Below are 26,270 nucleotides of genomic sequence, written 5' to 3'. Positions count from 1 at the left end.
TTTGCGGTTCTTCATTGTTCAAAGACATCCAACAAAACAGTGCTTAGAAGATTTGGTCTAGTATTCAACTATTATCCACTTCAGTCAAGCATATAGCACAAAAGATCAACAGATTTTGGTTCCAACTTAACTCTGTGGTCAGTATATACAAGAAACTGGGAGCAAATAAAGCTGGCCAAGGAAGATCACTTAACTTGTAAATATTTAACAATGGACTATTAATAAAGATACAGATTGAATTCAGTGTCTTCCACACTTACTACTGTGAAACTTTTTACAGTCCATAAATTTACTTAGAGATATTTACACATGCCAAGCTTATTTTTTCTCAGTAAGAAAAAAAAGTGAGATGCAGACACATTTTTCCTCCTACACATCTTCTGCTCAACAAGATGAATGTCTGAATGAAACATATTGTCTGTTCTGTGTGCACTGTATAATCTTTTGGTCAGTGTTTGCCAAAAGGYGACTCAAAAGTCTGTTTCAACCATGGGTTGATTTTATTATTCTAGCTTGAAAAATGTAGCTTTTGTCAAGTTCTACTGATGTAGTATCAATTTATATACACCTCATATTTCTCACTGAAGAGATTTGATTATTGCAATGCCAWGTCTGTCTCTGAACAGAAAAATCATCAAGCAGCTTACTGATGCAGAATAGCAGCCCTCAGACATGTTGTGCCTCTTAAAAAGTACCCGACTGTTTCTGCTCAGTTTTGTTGGCTTTTATTTGTAAAGCCTTCCACTGCTTTGCTCTTGACTGTATGAAAAACTATTCTTGTCTTCAGCATGGCAGCTGGAGGCAGCTACTATGTCCAAAATGACTTCCTTTGGTGCTTACCTTCTGATGTGATGAAGGGTTGTTCTAGGGCAAGATCTTCATCTCTGAAACTTCCCCAGCTGCTCTCACAAAGCCATTACAGCCTTTACTTTGGGATATAGTACCAGGGTCAGATTTTCTTCTTTAATGTTTACCTGAAAAAGATAGAGTAGGAGAAAAAGACCCAAAGCTCCCTAGCTTCCAAAACTACATTAATAGCTAAGAGCGAGGGGAAACTTGTTCAAAACCATGCGGAAAGGGACTTACACAATTATAAAATATTCCCCCTTTTGGTGGTCACTCTTTGCACTTGCAAAATAAACCCCAGTTAGCAGATTCATTTATTTATTTATTTTAAACAGTTGGTTGTAATTTAGCAGCAATATTTGTTATATTCCTGATCACAAGATCTTCTTATGGGAAGAGAGGAATCACACATTCTTTAAAATCAATATTTTTTTAGTATAATAGAATTATTAACAGCCCAATTCATGAGTTACTGTTAGTCTATATCTAATTATGGAAAAAGAAAGCATAGTAATGCAGCAAAACTATTACCCACACCCTTAGTTTTTATCCCTCTTTCCATCTCTTATGCCTCTTCTCCTCTCATGTCTCTTATTCTGCCACTGYTCTTCAGGGTCGCAAGGTGGGTGATTTCATTCTGGTTGTGGAGTGGTAAATGAGCTGTCACTATCTGGAGTTGTCAACAGGAGGAATCGTGGTGCTTCTTTCTTCTTCTTCATTCTGGGATCCACTTGGGCTCATTTTATGTTTTCAAATAGGCTTTTGCCACTTTGCTTGCCTGGAGTCTGCAGCTCCATGTCACACCTGGATGTGTATTTGATGTCTCCTTTTCTGCATGGAATGAGTGCTTGCTTGGTGCTGCTGTCTACCTAAAGCTAGAGTTGTATCACACAAAGATAAAAGAATAAAAAAGTAAAACTAATTAGACATCTGGTTGATTAGAGAAATTTGTGTCACAGCGAAAWGAAGGAGAATGGAGATGGAGGCATGTCAAGAAAAGTGCAGCCACAGCAAGCGTGACAAATCTCAGTCCCAAGGCCTTGCAACTTCTGTACGAAGCTTATTGCCTGCTATGGAGAATGGCAATACTATATTGTGGGCTGCATCCTTGCACACTGACACTTCCATAAAAAAAGATTGTCGTGAAATTTCTAGCACCAAAACATCAAAACCTTTTATTTCTGTCTGAAGTGAAATATTTCTCACACTGTAGTAGAGTGCTCGACCTGGTGATACGTGATTGGGGGAAAACAGACTGTCGTTATTACACAATTTTCTTCCTTTGTTCTTCTAGCAGTTCTTTTATGCTTATATTTGTTGCTTTTTTATAAGACATCAAGAATTTGCTCTGTAATAAAAAGGTACATTAAGAGATTACAATTTTCCGACTTCAGGAAGCAGTGGGCACTCAAGTAACTCTACGTGCAAATCTAGTGCTATGTAAGTGGGTATCACACAGGAGATGGGAACAGGAAGAGAATGGTGGTAGTTCCCAGCACAACTAGTTGTTCAAAGGGCATTGAAAGAAAAGATGCATCACTKAGCCACTCTGTGGGACTAAAGATGGCCCACACAGTCCAGTTTGATGTAGAAGAGCAGAAATGAAATTGCCAGTAACAGGGAACACACCACCAGCCCTACCAAATGTGAACTGTGCTTAAGAAACATAATAAATGAAGGAATCTTGCTAAATGAGGTAGTAAAAGGTTTCTGCTCATCATGGATCGTTGTTGGGTGACTTTTATTTTTTGGTCATTGTCACAAATATTTTGCCRGAAAAATACCAAGTAATGTAAATCTGGTGAAAGGAACGTTAATTGGGAACGAAATATTAGAGAAGATATATACTCCCAGTAAGATATTCTCTGGTCTCAATTCCCCATTTATTCTAATTTTTCACCTTTGTGACTTCTGGTCAGAGTCAAAAAGCAAATGTTAATTTTAAATTAAGATAATATACAGTATCCTTCAGTATTTTTAGGGAATATTCTCTAGATATAGGAGTCATTTTAAGAAACCATTGCTAGCAGTAGCCTGAGCTCATTTTCTTCATTGCAGCTGCACTCTGAGTGTGACCCTGGAGCAAGCCATCATTCTGGCACGGAGCCATGGGCTGCCTCCTCGCTATATCATGCAGGCTACTGATGTCATGCGCAAACAGGTAAGGTGCTCCTTATGGGAAGGATGTTGCTGCTTCCTAACAAGGAAGGCCACCATCGCACAAGAATGACTTGGCCAAGTATTTTGGGATCCCCATCTTAATTTCATGTAAGGCCTGTGTGAGAGTTGTCTTAGTTGGGTGGTAAGGAGAGTTATTCTCTCTCTCTCTCTCTCTCTCTCTCTCTCTCTCTCTCTCTCTCTCTCTCTCTCTCTCTCTCTCTCTCTCTCTCTCCCCCCTTTTCTCTCTCATTTTCATCTTTTCCTCTTTCTCTCTCTCTTTCTCTTTCTCTTCCACTCTCTCCCTCTCTCTCTGTCTCTTTCTCCCTCTCTCCCTCGCTCTTTTTCTTTCTTTCTTTCTCTTTTTCTCTCTTTTTTCCCTCTCTTTTCTCTCTTTCTTCTCTTTCTTTTTCTCTTTCTTTCTCTCTCTCTCTCTTTCTTCCCCTTCGTCCCTCCCTGCCTCCTTCCTTTCCTTCCTGTCCTTCCTTCCTGTCCTTCTTTCCTTTCTCTCTCTCTCTCTCTCTCTCTCTCTCTCTCTCTCTCTCTCTCTCTCTCTCCCCCCCTCTCTCCCTCTCTCCCTCTCTCCCTCTCTCCCTCTCTCTCCCTCTCCCTCTCTTTCTATTTCTTTCTTAAAAGGGAATGGGCTGATTTTTACCAGATGCTTGCTCTCTGTGCAAATGAATCCTGACTTTTATGGAGTTATGATTTTATCTGATGATTTTTATATAACTTCTGCAATATATTCTTTGTGTTTGCAGTAAATCAGAATAGTCTATTGAGGAAGAGCATTTTTATATTTTTATCTTAATAAAAATAAACTGGGATTATTAATTACAGTTAATAAAAAGTGACTCATGGAATGAATGAAAGAGAAAGGGAAATAAGTACTTCCCAGACATCATTCTGGAGGGTATTATATTTACTTTGAGTAGTATTTTTCATTATTTTTATCTAATCGGATGTTTGTATTTTAGAGGCTTATTTCTTAGTACAAAGATCTGACAAAAATGCCGGTGCTAATAATAATAATAATAATAATAATAATAATAATAATAATAATAATCTTTTTAAAAAGGAGTACAAACTAGAAATAGGGACTAGGCCGTACCCTCTATTGACAAACTACTTCTGAGATATCTTGTTATCACATAAGTGCTTTGAAATAAGTTTGGAGTCTTGGAAGGAGATCAAAGAAGGGACATGAACGACCCAGGGGTTATTAGACAAGCCACATGAAGTGAAGATTAAACAGCCAACCTATTTGCTTGATCAAAGAGGTTGAGCAGTGGGTGGGCATATGCACTCTGTGTGCATATGGAACATATATCCCAGCCTGCAGAAACTTTMAACCTTATGGCAAAAGCATAAACAAGAAACAGGATGCAGAAGTCAAACAAATTCAAACAAACAAATTCAATCTTAAAGTAAGTGCTATTTACTGGGAAAGAAAAAAAACAAGTTATTGAATGTGGGAACAACTAATCACAGGTAAGGAAAGAATCACTTTTTCTGGGTTGTAATTTTGCATCTAAATTTATAATTTCCTTAAGTTCTAGTACATATCCTGTGCAGAAATCACGATTTAATTACAAAAAGTTATTAAATAGGTATGCTTTACTTCTAACTTGCCATAGATAAAATGCATATAAACTAGATCAAACCGTTAGTCTACTAAGGAATAGTGTAAATATTCCTGCATCATAGATTTTGATCAATTATATTTAAGTGTTACTGTCTAATGTTATTTCTGAGTAATGAGTCTCATAGTTTTTTGTATCTGACTTCAAGTTCCTTCAGTGCATGAATTCAGTTTCTGCAATGAATAAATACCCTCAGGGTTCCTGAGTCAGATCATGTAGGTGTGCTCAGAAATTGCAGTTTTAACTTGACATTAAAAGAAAGCTACTGCAGTATAAAAACAAAATTGCATTTATATGATGATGTTTCTACTTAAGTTCTATCAACATGCAAATCTGGATATTTCACAAAGAAATTAGACATAAAGTTGTACRTGTCTGTTTTCAGAGATGTATTCTGCAAAAATGCACATTTTCAATTTATGGTTCTGGACAGTTTTCAGAAAATGGTGCCTTTCTGGGTCTTCTAATAGSTTTTTAAGTTAAAATGAAAAATAAAATTAGAAGAGAAGTTACTTGCTAAATTGCTTGAGCAGATGAAATTGTACTGAGGCTTGCTCAAATTGAGATGTAAAAAGACACCCACAGTGGGCCTACCTTCTCTGAAGTAAAACAGCAGATGATCAGTAACTGTTAAGAATACCAGTATTTCAATATCACCCACAGACACTGCAAAAAAAAGTCTGTTAGTAGACAGTAAGCCAGACTCTTGGAGTTCTGCTATAGATATATATAATCCTTCATTGCATTCTAAATGTTTGGGAGTAATTTCACCAAACACTAGTGTTTTCTAGAAAGCTTTTCCTGACTTAATGTTTAATATCTATAGGATTTAACCATTAGGACACACACACAAAGCTTGGTAAAAAAGACTAAGAGCTTCTTGAGGATTGGTGCAGAACATTCAGAGAAGGTGAATACATGTATGTTTTTCCTGTTTTAATGTAGGGGAAAAAGTAATCCTGTACACTAGTCCATTTGCACCATAAATTTTTATGGATAATAAAGAGAAATTAGCTGTAGGAATATACAAATGAAAGGACATCTTTTCCATCTGCTCTTCTGTTGCTGAAAGCCAGCAATGCTATCTCCTAGCAGCTCTTATCTTTCCAAATCAGGATGTTGTTTCAACTAGAATTGTCTCTACTGGAATATGTTTTTCAACACCAGTACGGAATAGCTGGAGACACTTGATTGTGTCGATGACCTCAGGAAGTGCTTTTCTCCATTAAATTGAATTAGGTGCTGTTCATGCTTAACAGCACTCCTAATATCCCTGACCATGTTGTCGGAAYAGTTGTCTGAATAATTGCCCTGTCAATTATAACTGGGTGCCTACTCGCATTTATCTTGCTGTAACTGAAGAAGAGAGAGCAATTTATGAGAGTTATTATGAACTGGGGTCAGTGCAACAATTTTAAATACATATTTTCCCTTCTTCATCAGCTAATCCAGTCTAGATTGATTTTAAAATAAAAAACCTGACAAAATTTCCAACCATCTTTAAACTTTCTCATTGATGTGTATTTATTCCTGTAAACATCTTTACCCACAAATTACTACTAAGAGCATCCTAATAGAACTGTCTTCAGAAGGCATCAAAATGTAAATAGAGACATAGAAAGGAGCTATAAGAGGCCTCAGGGTCGCAAGGACAGAGGTAACTAAATAGCTGATAGAGGAAATGTTGGGAGAGAATCTGTGTTTCCTTTTAAGTAAATATTTTTTCCATGCTTTTTCATGAATATAGTAAGGGCATTGCATTTGGAAGAGTTCTCATAAGAATGCTGTTGATTTTGTGCCAAGTCAGACATAAATATAATTGATGTTGACTGGTTTTGTTATTGTTAAAGTAATGTGTAACTTGAAAATAAACCTATCACTTGACTTTCATGGCACTGAAAATGCTAGCTCATCTGTCATATTATAGATTGATGATGGTACCTCCCTAGAGCTGAAGGAACCTTTCATGAGTGCTCCAGCAGTAGTGTTTTACAGAGAAAAAAATTCTAGAGTCTCTTAAAAATAACTGTTATGCCCACACGAGACAAACAATGTCAATATTCTCATTATCATAGGTTTAGGAATGATATCACAGAAGTGTGAATTAACAGTGTATTGAAATAGAAATGATATTATGGTGCTAAATGGAGACTAAGAGGTATCGTATAGCAAGTTGTTAGTAAATCTTGAGGGCTTTTCTCCGAAAGGAATAAGAATGTGGTGGTTGTAATTTGTAGGATTAATTCGCTCTCCTGCTAAACTCTAAATTACATGACTGTATAAAACTAGACTCATTTTTAAGTCAGCACATTTGACTTATTATGGGAACAAGATGTTAAAATAAATTTGTCTAGTGAGTGATACAAGTAAAAATAGCCTGTTTTTTTGTTCTCAGAAGTAGTCACAGCATTTAAGTTAATATCTGCATATGATTAATTTTGATAATTTTCCTGTGTACGCTCTCTATATTCATATGTATATGTATATTTCACTTTGAGCCATTGACAGTCTATTATGGTATTTTTTATTTTCATAACATTTTAGAAAATGGCATAGAGGAAAGGACACTGAAGATGGTGGAATCTAGATTGAAGCATATCCAGTCTTTTGATCAAAATCGGATCARCTATACATTACTTAGGACAGACACTTGTCTTAACCTGTTCTTAATCCTCCAGTAATGGATGTTCTTATGCAGTGCTCCCCAAGCAATCTCTTCCGGAATTTTTTWATTCTTTTCATTAGAATGTTTTACTTGGTGCCTAATTTGACTTTTATGTATGTGATGATTATCATTTCCCAAGTAACTCATCCCTGATGTGGATTTAACAACATAAGTTCATCTGACTTTTCTTTTTTGATTGTATGTTTTTATGATTCGGTGATTCTGATCACTCTCCTCTGAACTCTTTGCAAGTCTTCATAAAAGTTGAGGACTAACTATGAAGACTTAAGTTAAGACTTACCAAATGCAAGTTCTAGTCTTACTGTACTAATACTCTGAATCAGTGSTTGTGCCATATTTTTACATCATGTGCTGTTGCCACTGCAGCTCTGTTGAAACACATATAGAATATGTTTCAYACAAATCTAGTATCTCTCTCAGCCAATGTACTTATTTATATAATGACATGGGAAAGGATTGTGCTTCTTTTCTGTGTATCGCTTTAAGTTGAAAATCAATATACTGCTTTAGCTTGTCCAGCACCTTAAAAGAGGAGAGTTGTTCAAGGATATGAAGCATATATATTGATTAATTTTATGACATAATTACATTGATCTAGAAGGTCAGAAAGAAAACGTGTGTTGGAAAAAATTGAAGCAAAGCTGTTATTTGTCTTTTACAGGGAGCAAGAGTACAAAATACAGCCAAGAATTTAGGAGTGAGGGACCGAACACCACAGTCCGTCCCAAGGTAACTGTTTGTCCTCTAGACCATGATTTGTCTAATTAGTAACAAATTGTTACTAACTAATTGTAATTGCCTAGAGACTCACAAGTTAGCAACTAACATGGATGGCATTGTATTTTGGTAATGGTAAGATTTAACGTAATATACTAGGTTCTTAGGCATATTATTTTCATAAAAGTAATGAGTTACGGAAGTTACAGCTGTGCAGCACTTTAAAATTTTAGTGTTTTCATAATTAACATGAATCAGATTTCACTATTCGAAAATCAGTACAGCCCTCATCACTTGTGATCTTCAGTATTTTGAAGGAAATATTCATGCCCTAAGTGCAAAACCCTATTTTAATAAAATACTGCAGTGCAGTATCTTAGTGCAATCACACTCTAGTTGCTTTTAGAGATGACAGTCTTCCTTTGTCTTGTCCTGAAGCATCCATTAGATTAAAACCTGTCTAAATATAGCACACACATTTTTCAGTGACAATAGATTACAGACACTTGAAAAGTGTTTATAACAAGCATTATACTTACAAATGAAAATAACAACTCCAGTGTTCTTAGTTTCATTTTAAGGTGGTTATATTAATCCAGTTGTCCTTTAGTATTTTTTCTACCAATTTAAAGCATAGTGTTTCTTGATGAGTAATAATAACATGTTGAAGGTATGAACAGATATGAGGACTTACATAACAGACCTACTGTGGTATTTAAATTTCATCAAGGAAAGAATGTAATACTAACATCAAGGAATCTATATGTATGAACATATATATTGTCCATAGCCTTACAAGAAAGACTGCTTTCAGGATTTCGATCAGTAATTCTATAGTAATCTTTTCTTATGCAGTTTGTTCCCCTTTCCTCCAGTGTGCCCATTTCTTCCCATTAGGAATTGTTGGTTATAATCTGTTCATAGCAAATCACTAGGCATCGTGCCATGCTTTTGCTGGATCTAATCCTAGGAAAGGAGTGCACCTTCAGTGCACAAGATATGAATAAACTTGCATAACAGTGTTGCTGGGACATATATGCATCTTGTGCCTCCACATAGGGCAAGATAGATGGACTCCTCCAATTCCCTCTACCAGTTATGGTAGTGAGACTGAATATGGCAAGTGACTGACACAGTAGCCTTCTGGAAATATTTATTTGCCTTTTAACTGCCTTTTAAGTACTTTCAGCCTCACATTTCCTTTATTTTTGACAGGTCTTTTTTCAAACACACATCTTTCTTTATTGAAAGATTTGTGTTTCATAGCTATTACTGTGTCTAATGTCTAATCTAACCAGCAGAGCTCAAGCCTTACATTTTTTAACAGACTTATTCCATATAAGTAGATATACTTGAATTTTTTTAACCCTCAAGGAGGGTAGGTAATCCATACAGGGGTGCAGGTGGTCTTGGTCTACCCTGATTAGTTAAGCCTAGAAAAGCAAAAGCAAAAACAAAAAACAAAAAACAAACAAAAAAAACCCCAACCAACCAAAAAAGCCCTCACTAATATGATGGTTTACTCCAACAAGAGCAATACTCTACTCTCAGGTAAACCAAAGAAGACAGACCAAGACATCAGCTGCACGGGCACCAAATAACTTTGCAGTGATCATTAGTAGCAATAGCTGAAAAGAACACTCCAGATGTTATGCTTTGGTAATGACSGCAGGAGGAATATCAATACTTGCTGCCTGTTTATGCCATTAAGCAAAGCTCAAAAATAGTTTCAAGCAGCAAGGCCAGTGCTGAAAAAAGGCCTTTGYGGAAGTGCTTCGTCAACAAAACAGTTGATGAACTCTGTGTCATCAAAAATCTATGGCATAGATGAAATGCTGTCCAACAAAAGTACTGATTCTGAAGCTGGGGAAAGGATTGGGAAGATTTCTGTACCATACACATGCAGGGGATTCTGTGTTTTACATGATTTTCAGTGTAGAAGATCCCATTGATACTTGAGGAGACATTGATATGACTACCAAATGTCTCTAGTGAAAGCTCATCTCTGTTGTAAAGGCTGATCTTCATTATTCTTCTTTAATGCTGAATGTTAGAGCAAGAGGCATTTGGCTGGGTAACACAAATGGGTCAATAGTCTTCTGGTTTTCCATTGAAGAATCTTGTGCCTTAATGAGAATCCCCACAGAATACATCTATGGAGCAGTTCTCTTTCACAGCTCCCGTAAGAGGGGACTTTGTTTTAAGCTGTTATCAGAAGCTTAGCCAGATGCAGCAAGGAGCGTTGGCAAACCCACTACCACTAAAGCCCTGTCATGGAACGAGTGGTGGCGGGGGTGAGTGACAAATGCACTTCACTCGTATGAAAGAAATAATAACAGGATTTATTAATATGGACAATGATTTCACGAGATTCTATGGCAAGGTCACTTATTATTCACTACATGGAGGCACAAGATAATACAAGATTATCTTGGGATACCCTCCCGTTGGGTCATGAGGTTCAGATTGGACCCCCTTGCTTTCCAGGCTCCTTCTGAGAGGAGTCTGGGTGCGGCTGGATCCAATCCTAGTCCCAGACCTGGTCAACGGTTTATGACTGAGGGTGCTTATGTTACAAAGTAAAGTTAAAGAAAGAGAGAGAGAGAGAAAGCAAGCAAGGAAGAAAGAAAGAAAGAAAGCGCGCTATATTCACTTACCACAAATCTGCTGTGGAAAGGAAGATCTCTCGAGGAACCTCGAGGAGTAACCTTGAGAGGCGTCCCTGCCCAAGGGGAGATCCTGGTGTGCAGGCCGCAGCCGTGTCAGGAGAGCTCAAAGGGGCTCTCAGGCTGTCCGAGTATTTATGGAATAAGATGATTRGCTTGTAGTCATATTTTTAACTTCAAAGACTTAGGTTAGTGTGTCAGCCTTATCTCCCTGTTTACGATGCAGCCTTGAGGACTGTTTTTGTTAAGTCTCAGTGAGAACAGAAATCAGGACGATGGCGCCTGCCAGAATTAGATCGGTCGCTGGTGGTCAGCAACAAAACAGGGCTGCATGTAAGGTACAGGCCAGGATAAGCTGGGAAAGGAACGTATCCGTCACAAGCCCTTATCCTTTCTAGCAGATGAGAGTATCTTTTCTCACATTAACAATTAGTTTAAAGGCAACCCAGCATCAACAGTCTTGCACTGTGGGAACCAAAGCCTTATAATACCATTTTGTGCATGAAAAGCTATGTAGTATGAACCGTATGACTCTGACCTTCATTAGACTCTGTTGTGACATGATTCTGCAGATGGCCAAAGATTTGTGGCAAACCAAGTGAGTCTCTTTTCATCTGGATTGAAAGCTTTTGTCATAAAAGAGARGTTCAAGTTCATAAAAAAGAGAAGTTCAAGTTCTTAAACAGAAAAAGTTACAAGTAATTGGCCAGCAGGCATTTATTAGCTTTCTTCTGCTGGCAAATTATCAAACMTGTTACATCAATTAGGAAAAGGTCACTTCTCTCTAGGTGAAAATCCCRTAACTTAACGATAAAGAGCTAAGTGAAAATTATCAGATGACTTCAGAACATAGATAGAATGAAGCAGAGATGCATCCAACATGCTTGCAAGTCAGTAGCAGTAAYCAGAAATATCTCATTGGCTCAGAGTTTGGAGTATTTTGTGTACCATTAGAGATAACAAGCCATGTAAGTCAGAATGCTTATCAGCATGAGTGATACTTTTAGTGTGGGTAATTGATACTGCAGGGTATCAGTTCTTTGATGCCCTTTGCCATTAAAGACAGCTCCATTTAAATGTRCTTGGAAGGAATTATCTGCTCTCTGCAATTGCCACTGTTCACTGTGTTTTCTCTGCTGATTTGTATCATCTCAAACATCTGTTACACACTGAGCCAGACGAGGCTGTTTCTGTCCTATACTGTCTTCAATCTATAACTCCGTAGAGACTTCTGCAGTCTCTCTGCAAATTTGTTTTGGAGTGCTCCTAGCTCGTTTACTCTCTAGATTATGTTCTCAAATGTTACCACTTTAAGCTGAAAATTTCCCAGACTTCAATACTTCAGGCTCAGGTGTCCTGTATATTGTTCTATTGAAGTAAGATTTTGCTAAAACCTCACAGATAATTAACCCCACTSTGATTACTGACTTTAATAAGACTCTGACAGTCTATCTGTCTTCTTCCTGCTATGAGTATTGTTGATTTATTGCATTGACAGAATTAAATAATGCAGAGTAAGTCCTGGTTTACTTCTGTCTACATACTTGGCTGTATAAAGGCCAGGCCATCTCATTCTCTCCTCGGTAGACAGAGATGAGATCTACTTCTGTTGGCTTGTGCGTGTCCTAACAAATACACTGGCTTCTGCACCAATGCTTACTTGACCTGAAATGGTCAAATGACCAGATTATCATAGAATCATGGAATTCTTAAGGTTGGAAGGGACCTCCAGAGGTCATCTAGTCCAACCCCCCTGCACATGCAGGGTCACCTACAGCATGTGGCACAGGGCTGCATCCAAAYGGGATTGGAAGATCTCCAGGGAAACAGACTCCACAACCTCTCTGGATAGCCTGTTCCAGGGCTCTGTCACCCTCACTGTTAAGAAATGTTTCCTTAAGTTCCTGTGGAACTTCCAATGCTTCGGTTTGTGGCCGTTTCCTCTAGTCCCTTCGCTGSCCACCACTGAAAAGAGGCCRCCCCCCTCCTCCTCACTGCCTCCCTTGAGGTATTTATACACGCTGATCAGGTCCCCSCTCAGCCTCCTCTTCTCCAGGCTGAACAGGCCCARCTCYCTYAGCCTTTGCTCATAGGGCAGATGTTCCAGGCTCCTGATCATCCTGGTAGCCCTGYGCTGGACTCTCTCCAGCAGCTCCACATCCCTCTTGTACTGGGGAGCCACGTACACAATACTCCAGATGTGGCCTCACCAGGTCTGCATAAAGGGGGATGATCCCCTCCCTCAGCCTGCTGGAGATGCTCTTCTTAATGCACCCCAGGATCCCATTGCCTTCTTGACCACGAGGGCATACTGCTGCCTCATGGTCAGCTTGTYGTCCACCATGACATACAAGTCCCTCTCTGCGGGGCTGCTCTCCAGCAGGTCATTCCCCAGCCTGTACTGGTATCCAGGGTTATTCCTCCCCAGGTGCAGGGTCCTGCACTTGCCCTTGTTGAACTTTWTGAGGTTTCTTACTGTTGTCCAGTCTGTCCAGGTCCCTCTGGATGGCAGCACAGCCCTCAGGGCTATCAGCTATTCCTCCCAGTTTGGTATCATCAGCAGACTTGCTGAGGGAGCWCTCCATAAGAGTTTTGACTCATAAGAGTACTGAAAGAGACCAGCAGATACCCTGCCCTGCTGCAAGGGCTGTGACACAGAGAGTACCTCAAGTAACTCCAGTGACAGAGCATCTTGCCAAGAAGGCAGCAGGTGGCTTGTATTCTTTGTGGAGCTTTGTCACATGTCCCGGCTTTTGTTCTTCATGTCGACCTGCAGTATGATTTTGAAATGCCTGACTAGTTTAAGTGCAGTGATATAAACCAATGTGATAATCTGATGGCAAGTTTGCAGAATATACCCAGAAAACTCAGATGTACAGAACATCTTAAACACCCCTAACCTCCAAAACAGAGGCAGAGGCAGAGTCACCACCCTCTCTGGAGTCAGACCCCCCCCAACTGGTTTTTTTTTTTTTTTTTTTTTTTTTTTTTTCTGTTTGGTTGGTTATTTTTTTTTTCCTTCTGTATTTCAGTTTCATACACTCTTGATATGCAGTATTAATGTGTCTATGATATCACTGTCTTTTTGTTCTGAACTTTAAATGCTTTTTCTCCTTGCCACACCCAGCTCCTTAGCCTCTCTATTTTTGCTTCAATACTACACTTTCCTTGAGGAAAATACATAATCTCCAAATGAGATCATGCCTCTTGCTGTTTCAGACTGTTGTGGTTCTAGGCAAAATGCTGGATATTCCTAGAGAACAAAGAGGTCTATTTTAATGGACCTGAGGTCAGAATGATTGCCCTTTATTTTCCATACTTCTGATATTAGGGGAACTTTCCAAACACTTATTAATAACCAAGTCCATGCTAAAAGACTTAGTAGAAATTCAGAGCAACAGATAAGTTATTGAGTTAGTATAGACCTCACTACTTTCAGAGAGAGTTCTTCACTACAGAAGTATAAAAGCTTGATTAAACAGGAATGTTGTTTTACTGTATATTCATTATTACTTATGGAAGTTTATTTTGATAGTACCACTATCAATGCAAACAAATGGTCATTTTTATAAACAAGATTTTACTGGGTTTATGCCAATGTTATTAAACTGAATTTAGTGCAGTTACGTTTCTTGTGCAACAGRAGACTCAGATTTGTCTTCCCTAAATAAGCCTATTTTAATAAAGATCCAGCTCTTGAAATAACATTTGCTCTATTTTTTGTTTCTATCAGATTATACAAGTTATGCCAGCCACCACCACCTGTTGGAGAGGAATGAGGAGAACTACTCCAGAAAATCATCCAATAATGGCTTTTAGGACACCAGGACTGTGAAATCTAACTGCATTGTAGCAGTATGTGCCTGGGGCTTTGATAAGTTAAAGCTCTTTACTCAGGATGAAGAAAGAAATATCTTAACTAGTCTCTATTGACATTGGAGTATGACTTCCAAAAAAAAGCATTTCTGGATTCCTGGAAACTGTGCATTCCGGCCTTGTTAGGAAAGCAGGATTTTTCCTTGGGTATTTTACACTGGAATCAGGTTCATCAGAGGTTCAGCTACATGAAATAGGACCAGGCAGCAGCTTGAAAAGAGATGTCTTGTATCCAGGTGAAGTCATTCTCTCTGAACTAGCAGGACTTTTCTTCTGGAAGGGATAAAAGCCTACAGAAGGGGCATGCACTTCATATGGGGCCTTTTGCACTGATAATTCTTTTTTCCTTTTTTTTTAAATCCTGTCAGCGTCCCAAGTTCTCACCTTTTCATAACAATGAAATTAAAGTTTCAAGGATGTTGTGTAAGTGAGGTTTAAGGATAAAAATTTTCCTCAGAATTGTGCCTAATGACTCCAGGCTGGCTGCTTCTGTGAATGTGTGTTCACGTAAGCACAGCCACGTCGAAAGTATCCCGCTGTCATTCTCACTCGGAAGGAATGTGAATAGGGCATCTTAGATGCAGTTCTACCTTTCTCCAGTTGTCATATTGAAGGAGAGAAGAATCTGAAATCTGATTTTCTTTCATCATTGGATTGAATTTGAGACCCTGATGTCTAATGTATGTTTTACATTATAGTGTCTCTGTATTGCTTCAGAGTTGTTCAAAGTTGTACATGTTTTTTTGTACAGCATACTAGCAAAACTTTACAAGATGAGCATGGGACAGTGTTGTTACATTTAACTGGAAGTGCTTGTGCAAGGTTTGGTGTTTTAATGTTTTATGCCATCATTTACGTTATTTTGTCATTTACGTTATTTTGTCATTACGTTATTTTGTCATTTTTTAAGAGCTGTTATAGATTTATTTTGAAGATCMTACAGTTGAGAGAGCACAGGAAAAYACATCTGCATTTAGCTGCTTTTTTGGCCAAAGTATTTTCAGAGAAAATACCCCAAAATGACTTTTCATGTCAGAACAAAATAAAGCAAACTTCTGAAACAGATCTAGTTGTAGCTGTGGCACCTACACATTCTGTTTGATAGGGACATGTACTGTCTGAATAAAATCTATTTTCTATGCAGTAGCAGCCTGTATTTATGCTGTAGCAATAAAACTTCACAGCATAATATTTTGCATATAATCTGATTATTTATAAATTTCAACAAATGTATTAATTCACAAAGAAATAGGTAAGAATTAAGAACAAGATGTACTCTTGCAAAGAGTGCTTTTTGCTTAGGATTTATAGGGACTTCTTTCATTCCTCCAAAGGAGGAATTGGGACCCCTACAAATTTTCAGTATTTTTACGTTTTTACACAGACTTTAACTTTGCTAAGAAAGTAAATATTTTTATATATCTACAGATACATATGTCTGCACATAGTCTGTCTTTGATGTGTATATATTTATATAGTCATATCAATTTATTAGTGATCTGGCCTTGAATATAGAWTGTTTTCCTTAAACTGTGACAAAAGCATGCAATAGGGAAGACAAGTCATAATTTCTCTTCTGTGCTTTGACATTTACACTCTTTAATAGTTATGGGAAACTATGAAGGTGAAATCTTTCTKATCTTAAAAGAAGGTTTTATTCAGTAGAAACTTACTCTTTTTGTCTAGGAGGACCCAATGCTTGTACATAAGAAAAGAATGAGTCACAATTTATTTAGTTGTTATTCCAGTCAGGATATTTCATACTTTTTGATGTGTTCTATTCAGAGAGGCAGTATTGGTTAGAATAATTCTTGCTTCAGGCAGAAGTGCCAAAAAATGTTTCCATTATTGCTTGTGCAGAAGTTAGAAACACATAGAAGGTGTAACCTTCTCCTGGCTAGGAGAGCTCTGCAAACCCTGTGGAATGGTGGGAGCTCAAGTCTTGCTGGAAAATGTTGGCTGCATCTTTTTATTTTACTATTTTATTTTATTTTATTTTATTTTATTTTATTTTATTTTATTTTATTTTATTTTATTTTATTTTATTTTTTATTTTTGTTTTATTTTTTATTACACAAAGGGAAGTCAGCTGAATGGAACTGCTGGTTCTGTGTAATATAACCTAGAGGACAATCTGTTGCATGCACACGTTGTTGTAGCTAATCTAATGATAATTTTTTTGTCAGGCTGAAAAATGGCAGGAATGTACAGATGCCACCATAGTCTCTCTTATAACATAGCAATGTTATAGCTTTTGTACTTGAAAACACAGGGTAGAAGACACTTTTAAACATTGAGTGACAAATAGTTATGAGCCACAGTCACTGGATCACAGACCATGAATCAGAAACCTATTTTTTGTTGTTTTATAATAGACAAAATGGGCTGAGTCCTCAAGCTCTCTTTAACCTTGACATAGTCAAAAAGTTCATTATCTGAAGCACTGGTTTGGACCTGTGCTGCAAAATAATTTACCTAATTAGGCTGATGTACTTAGAGGAAATAGAGGAAGGATTTCCAAAGTACTCAAAGGAAATTAGACATAAATCAGGAGACTGACTCTTTGGAAAGTGGGTGCCTGATATTTTTCAAAATTTCTGCAAAATCCAGCGCTCACTTGAAACACATCTGTATTGTTGCAAAACTAGATGGACATTGAAGAGCCCTGTTCTTAAATCATCAATTTATATATGTTTGTGACTAAGGCTCTTTATCTTGCTTGGTAAATGTACAGGATTTTTTTTTTTTTTTTTTTTTTTTGCAATGCACACCTGCAGAATTACAAATAAGCTCTTACTACAGTATGTTTATCCTTTCATAGACTTTTAGGCTTTCAGACAAAGAGAAGAGATGACCAAGAGTGATCATTTACAAGAACCGTAACACTCATAGCCTGTGAAATCTTTACTTCTACTATAACAGATTACRCCTTCTTTATTTTTTTAATTTTTTTTAATGACAATACCTTCTACCAGTTTAGGGAAAGCATTCTACATGTAATTTTTAGGTCTTCACCCATAATTCAGCAATAGAGAGTGTTATAGGAAATTTAACAGCTGGGAGGGCAGAGTTAAGAGCCAATAACAGTTAAGTCCCGTGGTAATATTCGCGTGTGGAGAGAGCTTCTTGATTTTAAGGTGGAAGTAATGATGTTAGGACTATTTTTGTATCCATCACCTTTAAATAATAGGATGTTAAATAATCTTTATGCTATGAAATGAGCATTGGTTCAGTGTAGCTCCCCAAGTTAAGTGTAACACTTAGTATCCTTGCAGACTGTAAATGTAAATAATGAAAAAAGGTGTACATGCTGGTTTCTAATTGTTGAACACATTTGTATTTAGGAATCCATTTTCAAGTACATATTTCTGATTTCAGATGAAGCAATATCAAGTGTATGTCCACAGAGAAATTTAAAATCTTCTGGTGTTTTTCAAGATAGCTGAAACCCAGTGGTTTAAGCAAATAAATGTTTTTATTTTTAATTATTATTTTTAATGCAGACAATGGGAGTCAGAACAACTTCTACTGTTTTCTAGCCAAAACAGTCAAATTAGGATTTATGGTAATTATATTTCATTTATTAGATCCCTCTGATTCATACATTTTTTTTCAGATATGAGTTTATTGTTTCAGAATAAGTTTATTATTCTCCATTTCCTTGAAGAAATTCATGGCAAGCAGCACTGATTTATTTCACTACTTCTTTGTCAGATTTACCATATGTGTTTTTAAGACAATTGCTTAAATGTGCGTGTACACATTGCGGTTAAGCATGATGCTCAGAACAGGAAAGTATCTTTCATTTGTTTTCATTTACATTTGTAAAATTATTAAGTGTGGTGTATTTACAATATTGTTRCTTACCATTTACTTTGCAGTTGCTACATGAATTTGTCTTTCAGCATTTTATGCAGATTTTGCACTGTTACTGATTAATACGATGAAAGCAGGAGAGTATTTTAAGCTACTGCATTGCCTTAGATATTTTTACACTTATTTAGAAACGCAGGTAATGCTTTCCTAATTGTATTCCAGCAGTACACTGGCATTGGTAAATTAGATGCACAGTGCATGCCTGTCTCAGGATATCTGAATTTTTGATGATTAGGTTTTGATATATAAAAAGATACTGAACTCACTTATATTTTTGTATGCTGACAATTGATTTTTTTATATACTGTATATATCCATTGAGAGGATATCCTAAAGAAAATGCATTATTAGGAATATTGCTTTTTTCTTGCTAAAACAAGTGACTATATTTTCTTGTTAAATGTGTATAAATGAATATTGTGCATGCACAGTTGTGCAGATATTAGTACCAATGAGAAAGTTCAGATTTTCTAGAGTCCAATTAAGTAGTCATTTCTTATTTTTTTAATTTTTTTTTTTCAGAAATAACATCTCTCTGTTAGAAAGTCTGTATTGCTAGAATGGAACTACTTTAGAAATAACTGCTGCTTTATTTTGAAGGTTCAATGGAGTGTACTTCCATAGTAGCAAGGACATTTCTGCAAGTAGGTAGATATGGACTTTCATGGGAATATCCACAATATTTCTAATGTGTGTGCGTGTGTCCTATTTGTACAATATGCGTATGTGTCAAATTTAAAAGATTAGGCAGCCCTATTCACTTTTTCATGCCCTGTATATAGTGTATGTAGTTTTTGATGCTTGTTCATTAAGAAAAACGGATACTTTTTGCATTGAAGTATTGCACACATTTTTCAAATGAAGAATATATTGTTTGTAACACCTCAGCAAGCACAAGTGAGCATTTCTGGTTTAAAATAGATATATATATATAAATCAATACACACAATCTGTCAGCTTTTGTTTAAAACAGCTGARCTAGCGGCTTTGTGGGTAGTTGAGTTTGTTAAAAGTAACCTTTTGAATTTCATGTTAAATCTCCTTGAAACCTGGATTTTAAACTACTTTTTCTTATTTGTAAAGTGCCTATGTAGCATACTTTGAGTCTGTTAGTATATTGATTATGGATTACACTAATACTGTGTACTTTAGATCTATGGTTTATTTTTGTAGTCTACATATTAAAGACTGGAATGATAACAGTGTATTGCAAAATGTCACATAGCAATAAAACCATTGCTAATATGACCTCTGCAAAGCTCTGTATTTGTAAGAAACAACATTTTGGGGTTTGGGTCTTTAACTCCTTCAGTATGGCAGCTTGAGGAATTTTGTTGCAGGAGAACCAAAACTAAACCTCTAAAACTGCATGTTTTAGGAGTCTTTTTCTGAGAATCTAGGCCCAGAATCCAGGCTCACAATAAAATARCTCATAATCAAAATATATCTTTATATATTATATAGCCAATATATAAATATATGGATGTATATAACCAAGAGCAAACTGGTAGCCCATGCAAATAGGAGTTTGTTGCTTGGGGCTGCTATGTTTTGTGAAGGCCAAGGGAAGGGAGACAGAAATGAAAAATCCCTTTCTTCCCTTTCTGCTTTCCGTTTCCTTCCCACACAGGGAGGCTGTGGAGTCTCCTTCTCTGGAGGTCTTCAAAACCCGCCTGGATGCCRCCCTGTGCCCCGTGCTCTGGGTGTCCCTGCTGGAGCGGGAAGGTTGGACTAGATGATCTCTAGAGGTCTCTTCCAACCTTGAAGATTSTGTGATTCTGTGATACTGTCACATATAGATCCAAATCACCCACCATCATTTCTGAACTTCACTTCTCTGAAAGCTGGTGGAGAGATGACCATTCTCTGTTGGCTGCCGTCCACGAGGACAACCTGAGGAGCATGGTGTGGGAGTGCTGTGCTCTCCGTGGTACCAAAGCAGACGCTGGTAGGATGGATTGCCAGCTAGCTCCTAGTCACTGCTGAGGTGCCAGGTGTGCGAAAAGTTAGATGGAATTTTTCCTTCATAGGACCAAAAGTCAATGAAATACTGGACATTGCTGAGCAGTTGCCCAATCTCRTACCCTGGACTGTGTGTTTTAGAGGTTTCCATTCTTAGATGGTTGTGTACAAGACCAAGAGGAGCATTGGAAACGTATCCAAACGTAGTTGCAATAGTTTTGTAAAACCTCCTTTGTTTTCTATCTTCTGCTAGCAGGGATAGCGTGAGAATGAAAGTTAGTTTGTTTCTGAATATTCCTTTCCCCATAAGGATTTTTTTCCTCGTGTGAAGGAAGGCAGCATGAAATTTTAAAGTACCATAGCAGAATATTTTTTGTTTTTGTTGCTGAAATCTTTATAAAGAAGTGATGAAATCATTCCAATTATAGTAGCCTGCTTTTCCACCATCCTAGGTAAGCTTCAGTTTTTTTTTTTTTTTTTTTTTTTCCAAGTCCTTCTTATTTCTCTGGTCTTGACCCACAGCTATGTATACATCAGAAATGAAGTCCAAAGAATCATTCACATTTTCCTTGATTGGCTTATTCAGAATGGGAATAAATAGTACTTTGAAAGAATTTCTGAGAAAGGTCTATCACAGCATGGTAGCACTTGCGATATGATTAATACAGAAATCCAATAATTATTACTTTAGTCATGATTTAAAAGTCTTCCAGAATGCCTGCAAAGGGACTTGCTACTCTTACATGTTGGAGTTCAGATTAAGCACAGTGYACGTCTACAGTTCAAACAAAGGTTATACATCTTTGCCTTGCATCAAAACACGTGCCCGTCTTTAAAAGTTATGCTTCTCTTTGAGTGCTATTCATGAAATTACTATTTGACTATTTTTCTTTTTATACATGTTGTGCACATATAGGGTAGGTTATGCTTATAGTTTATGTACACTGATTAAATGAAATTGATGATTATTCTTTCATGTAGAAATGTAAGTTCTCTAATAGCTGCTAATTGCTCCTACCTGTCCTAATAGGGATAGCATTTGGTTTCTTCTATTTATTTCTGAAAACCTTTTCCCCCTGTGGAGCTGTCAGACCCCTAAGAGTAATAATTGACCTTAGTTGCCTCAATGAGACTCATCAGGACCCCTATCCATACATAGGCAGGACTGGACATCAAAGTCTTGTTTGAGCTACATTGTGGGCAGTCCTTTCTCCTYGACGTACCTTGAAGCCTGTGTTGTGGGCAGCCTTGTCTCTAATCCCGTCCCCTGGTTTTCTGATTGATTGGATGTTTTGGGTGGAAACTCCATCTGGTTCAACATTTGGCCTTGTTTGATGATCCCTGGGCTGTCATCAGACCCTGTCACCCCCCTGATCCTGCTCAGGGAGGTTTCTGGGCTGTGCTTGCCCATGGCTCCTGGCCCATCTGCCCATGGGGAGCAAATCCCATCTTGCTGCTCCGTGGGAGGAATGTTGAGGACATTTCATGTCCTACTGTCCTGTATGGTGCAGATTTACAGATTGCACTGCTGTCAGGGAAAAAAAGAAAAAGGCTCATTTCCAGTCACAAGGGAGCTGGGGAGCTGTGCCATTGATTTTGAGCTCAGCACTAAGGGMAGCATCCAGAAATGCTCTATAACCCTAATTTGGTGAAAAGATTGGGAAATGCATCTCAACAATCTGACAGGACAAAAGAGAGAGATACTGGCTACAGARGAGGAATGCAAGATAAGGCAAGCAGTGAGCAGTATCAAGCACAGGAACAAAATGTCCTGAATATTTGGCTTAATTTTTTGCAAGAACACTTGAACAAATTTTTGTCACTGAACAGCAGCCATTTAACACAATTGATATGTTATTCAATAACTTGATTCTTTACAGAAGATTCAGCATAAATTCTTGTTAAGTTACATGCAGAGCTTTTTAAAAATATTTAATTTAGCTAGTCATGTTTTGGTCTTGTTGCTTAGATTTATTTGAGGAGGAGGAGGAAAATTGTTTATGCAATTGACTTTTTAACATCTGGAATAAATAACTGTTTCTTTCTTTGTGAAGCATAACAGCCTCTCAAAGGAGGAGGAAATTGTATTGTATATATTCTTGGGAATATAATCAAATATAAGAAACAATAATTTTAAATTTTGCTTTCATTTAAATGAATAACCAAATTTTCATTGACTACAGATAATGAATCCAGAACTATTATGCAAGAACCTGACTAGCTTGAATGCTCGTCAGCATGTTCAGATCACCTAATTAATGGAACTATCCATGCCTTGAGACAAAGTGCTTGACTGGAAATGAGAAGCAGATCACACATAATCAATGTTTTATTCTTTGATCATCAACCAGCCATTACAGTAGGTCTAATCAAACCAACACAAGGCTGCAAGCAAAGGAACATGAGTACTGCATTAGCTAAAGTCTGTGCATCAGTGCAAAAGCTAGAGAAAAGGAGGAATCACCAGGAGGAAGAGAAATGGCATCTGATCTTGATCAGTATTAATTCCTTGTGATATAATGCATTTCAAAATAGACTGAATGGCAGTTGTAATTTAAATTCGATACAAAGTGAGGCTTGATTGGCTATTTAGCACCGTATTCAATGCTGTTCTGAATAGGAAAATACATAAAGCTTTTGTGTAATTTTTATTAAGACATTGGGTAGCTGTTATGGTTTTGACGCACAGCCTGGRAAATTAGTAGCTTGAGAATTATAGGGAAACGAGTATAATCGAGTACCAGTTTTAAAGGACATTTGTAGGCCTGTAATGGAGAGAACAAACAGTATTCAGTGTTTCTGGGCTGTTTCCCATGACTTTGAAAAATGAATGAGTGTTAATATTTGAAACTTTAGTACAAGGCTAACATTATCTTGATGCTAAATCACACAACATTCATGAGGAAAAGAATCCGTGTTAATCTTTATACTTAAAGAAACACAAATTCCATATCTAATCATACCTATCATTTTCATTTCTCACGAGAGAGCTAATCTTGTAGCTGATGACCTTTCTACTGTCTTTGTGAACAAATCAGTGTGTTAAACAGGGTTTTATTATTTTTTCCCTTATTTTTTCCTTCAGTTACAAAGCTAATTTGTTCATAGGCCTGTCAGAGAACAGCAGGACTTAAGATATCAGCTAAGACTGAGCCCTRGGCCTGTTGTACCTTCACAGTCTGTCTTGGAGGCCACAATCCAGTTAGAGTTCTCTACGTGTGCCCTGGCACCAGTGCTGAGCAGTCAGGCAGAGAGGATTCAGCAGATGGAGGACTGATCAAAGTGCTTTTTGTCAAGATTTTGGTAAAAATGCACATTCTTTCCTTCAGAATTTATATTGATTAAACCATGATCTAAATGAGCCTAGTATAATGAAAAATGCCATGCAGTTTGGAGCAAATAAAATATGAGCCTGGAAAAACTGCATATATTGTATAGTACAATAGTAATAAGGTGTTTGACTGTCATCTTTGAATGAAAAGGACAGAAGATCTAGTGGGGATACTTAGTTTGCCCCTCAGTATCCTTAATATCTGCTATATCTTTTCTTTGAGAGCAAATAAATGAGGATGTGTCCTTGATTATAATCAGTGTTTCAATATAGTTCAACATAATAGTTCCAGTGATTGCATCTAGAACTGTGATCTACCTTCCTTAAAGGGAGATACACTTCAAACTGAGCCAAATTAGATCTTTTCCTAACACCCTGTTCTTCCCAAATACAGCAGCCCTAAACAATTTTCTGTTTCAGCATGGGTATGGAGTATTTCACTGAACTGGACTGGTGGATCAGTGCAAAAATATAAGCTCTGCCATATTATTTCACAGAATCACAGAATSTTCAAGGTTGGAAGGGACCTCTGGAGATCATCTAGTCCAACCTTCCTGCTCMAGCAGGCACACCCAGAGCACGGGGCACAGGGTGGCATCCAGGCGGGTTTGAATACCTCCAGAGAAGGAGACTCCACAGCCTCCCTGGGCAGCCTGTGCCAGGGCTCTGTCACCCTCACAGGAAAGAAGTTCCTCCTCACCTGGAGACGGAACTTCCTGTGCTCCAGCTTATGGCCATTACCCCTCGTCCTATCGCTGGCCACCAGTGAAAACAGCCTGTCCCCTTCCTCCCTGCATTCTCCCTTCCTGAACTTATACATATTAATCATATCCCCTCTGAGCTTTCTCTTCTCCAGAGAAAACAGGCCYAGCTCACTCAGCCTCTCTTCATACGAGAGATGTTCCAGTCCCTTAATCATCCTGGTTGCCCTTCTCTGGACCCTCTCSAGAAGCTCCACGTCCCTCCTATACTGGGGTGCCCAGAACTGAACACAGTACTCCAGGTGCGGCCTCACCAGAGCTGAGTAGAGGGGCAGAATCMCCTCCCTTGACCTGCTGGCAACACTCCTCCTGATGCAGGCCAGGATCCCATTGGCCTTCTTGGCCACGAGGGCACACTGCTCACTCATGGTTAACTTAGTGTCAAGCAGGGCTCCCAGGTCCCTCTCCGTGGAGCTGCTTTCCACCAGGTCAACCCCTAATCTGTACTGGTGCCTGGGGTTATTCCTCCCCAGGTGCAGGACCCTGCACTTATCCTTGTTGAACCTCATGAGGTTCCTCTCTGCCCAACTCTCCAGCCTGTCCAGGTCCCTCTGGATGGCAGCACAGCCCTCCRGAGTGTYGGCCACTCCACCCAGCTTGGTGTCATCCGCAAACTTGCTCAGGGTGCCCTCGTCCAGGTCATTGATGAACAAATTGAACAGCACCGGGCCCAGCACTGACCCCTGGGGGACACCACTGGCCACAGGCCTCCAACTGGACTAGGCCCCATTTATCACCACTCTCTGATCTCTGCCATCCAGCCAGCCCTTGATCCAACTCACTGTGCACTTTTCCAGACTACTCTCCTGGAGCTTCCGTATGAAGATATCATGGGAGATGGTGTCAAAAGCCTTGCTGAAGTCCAGGTAGACATTTCAAGCTGTTTACATGGATCCAGAGCTGCTCTGGATGTGATAGGGTCGAATGGAAAACAAGTGATTTCTCTTTTGGTGAAATCTGCARTTTGGGTCATGTACAGGGCTATTCAAATATGCTGTCAATAACTATATCCTTTGAAGACAGCCTGCCCTAGGAAATAAGATCTGGATCTCAACAGTTAGTCTACTGAAAAATACTCTGCTGCCAGCACCTTGAAGCTAGGGATATCAGCTGCACGATAGGGGCAAAAGATGTGGGAGGATGGATCAGAGATGATGCCTAGGTTGCTCTGGCTTAGGTGCTTGTTAACCCAGCGTGCATCTTGTGTAGCTTCAGCAGGAGGGACAGAGAATTACTTCTCTTCTMGGGCACAGCCTGGTCCCTGGGCTCTATTCCTGGCATATGCCTATTGAACTGCTGTCTGGTAAAGGACAGTATGATGTTTACTTTCCAGATTCTGGAGAAAATTTTGGACTGCCAGGTCCAAAATTCTGGAAAGAGATTCTCTCCTTCGGCACATGGCGCAGGTTTATCTGTGTGTACTAAGTGCTATAAATGTATGTGCGTTGGATCAGGCCTGCTTTGTTTCTGGAGCTCGGGGGGAGTTAGGCTCTGAGCTATAGGCAAACCTGCTGTAGGCATGGCCAGAGCAGAGGTGCAGTTTCTTAGGGGATTTTGAGACAGAAGGAAGGCATAGAGAGTTTAAGCAGATCCATGAGCCATAGCGGSTAATAACTTTGGGTTTAAGCATTGAACTCCTTGTATAAGTACTGAAATCTTTCTTGTGTAAGATTGAAAATGGAAACTAAGTCATATTTTCCAAAAGTTACTCATGAGTAGGTGTTTAGAATGTAGGTACTTAGCTGGGGCTAA

General features: G+C 38.4%; 1 protein-coding gene across 1 annotated transcript in view; it reads left to right on the top strand.

Annotated features, from left to right (window-relative positions):
* Positions 1-15,392, top strand: part of PREX2 (phosphatidylinositol-3,4,5-trisphosphate dependent Rac exchange factor 2) — a 169,694-nt gene extending 154,302 nt beyond the window's left edge. The window contains exons 38-40 of the mRNA XM_026035597.1: positions 2,905-3,007; positions 7,991-8,058; positions 14,446-15,392. Of these exons, the coding sequence (XP_025891382.1) occupies positions 2,905-3,007; positions 7,991-8,058; positions 14,446-14,491 (217 nt within the window). The 3' untranslated portion in view covers positions 14,492-15,392. The remainder of the gene's footprint in view (positions 1-2,904; positions 3,008-7,990; positions 8,059-14,445) is intronic.
* The last annotated feature ends 10,878 nt before the right edge of the window (positions 15,393-26,270 follow it).

Source organism: Nothoprocta perdicaria, unplaced genomic scaffold (assembly GCF_003342845.1).
Source record: "Nothoprocta perdicaria isolate Ctin4 unplaced genomic scaffold, notPer1 scaffold_162, whole genome shotgun sequence".
NCBI lineage: Eukaryota > Metazoa > Chordata > Aves > Tinamiformes > Tinamidae > Nothoprocta > Nothoprocta perdicaria.
This window is presented reverse-complemented; position numbering and strand designations above follow the sequence as displayed.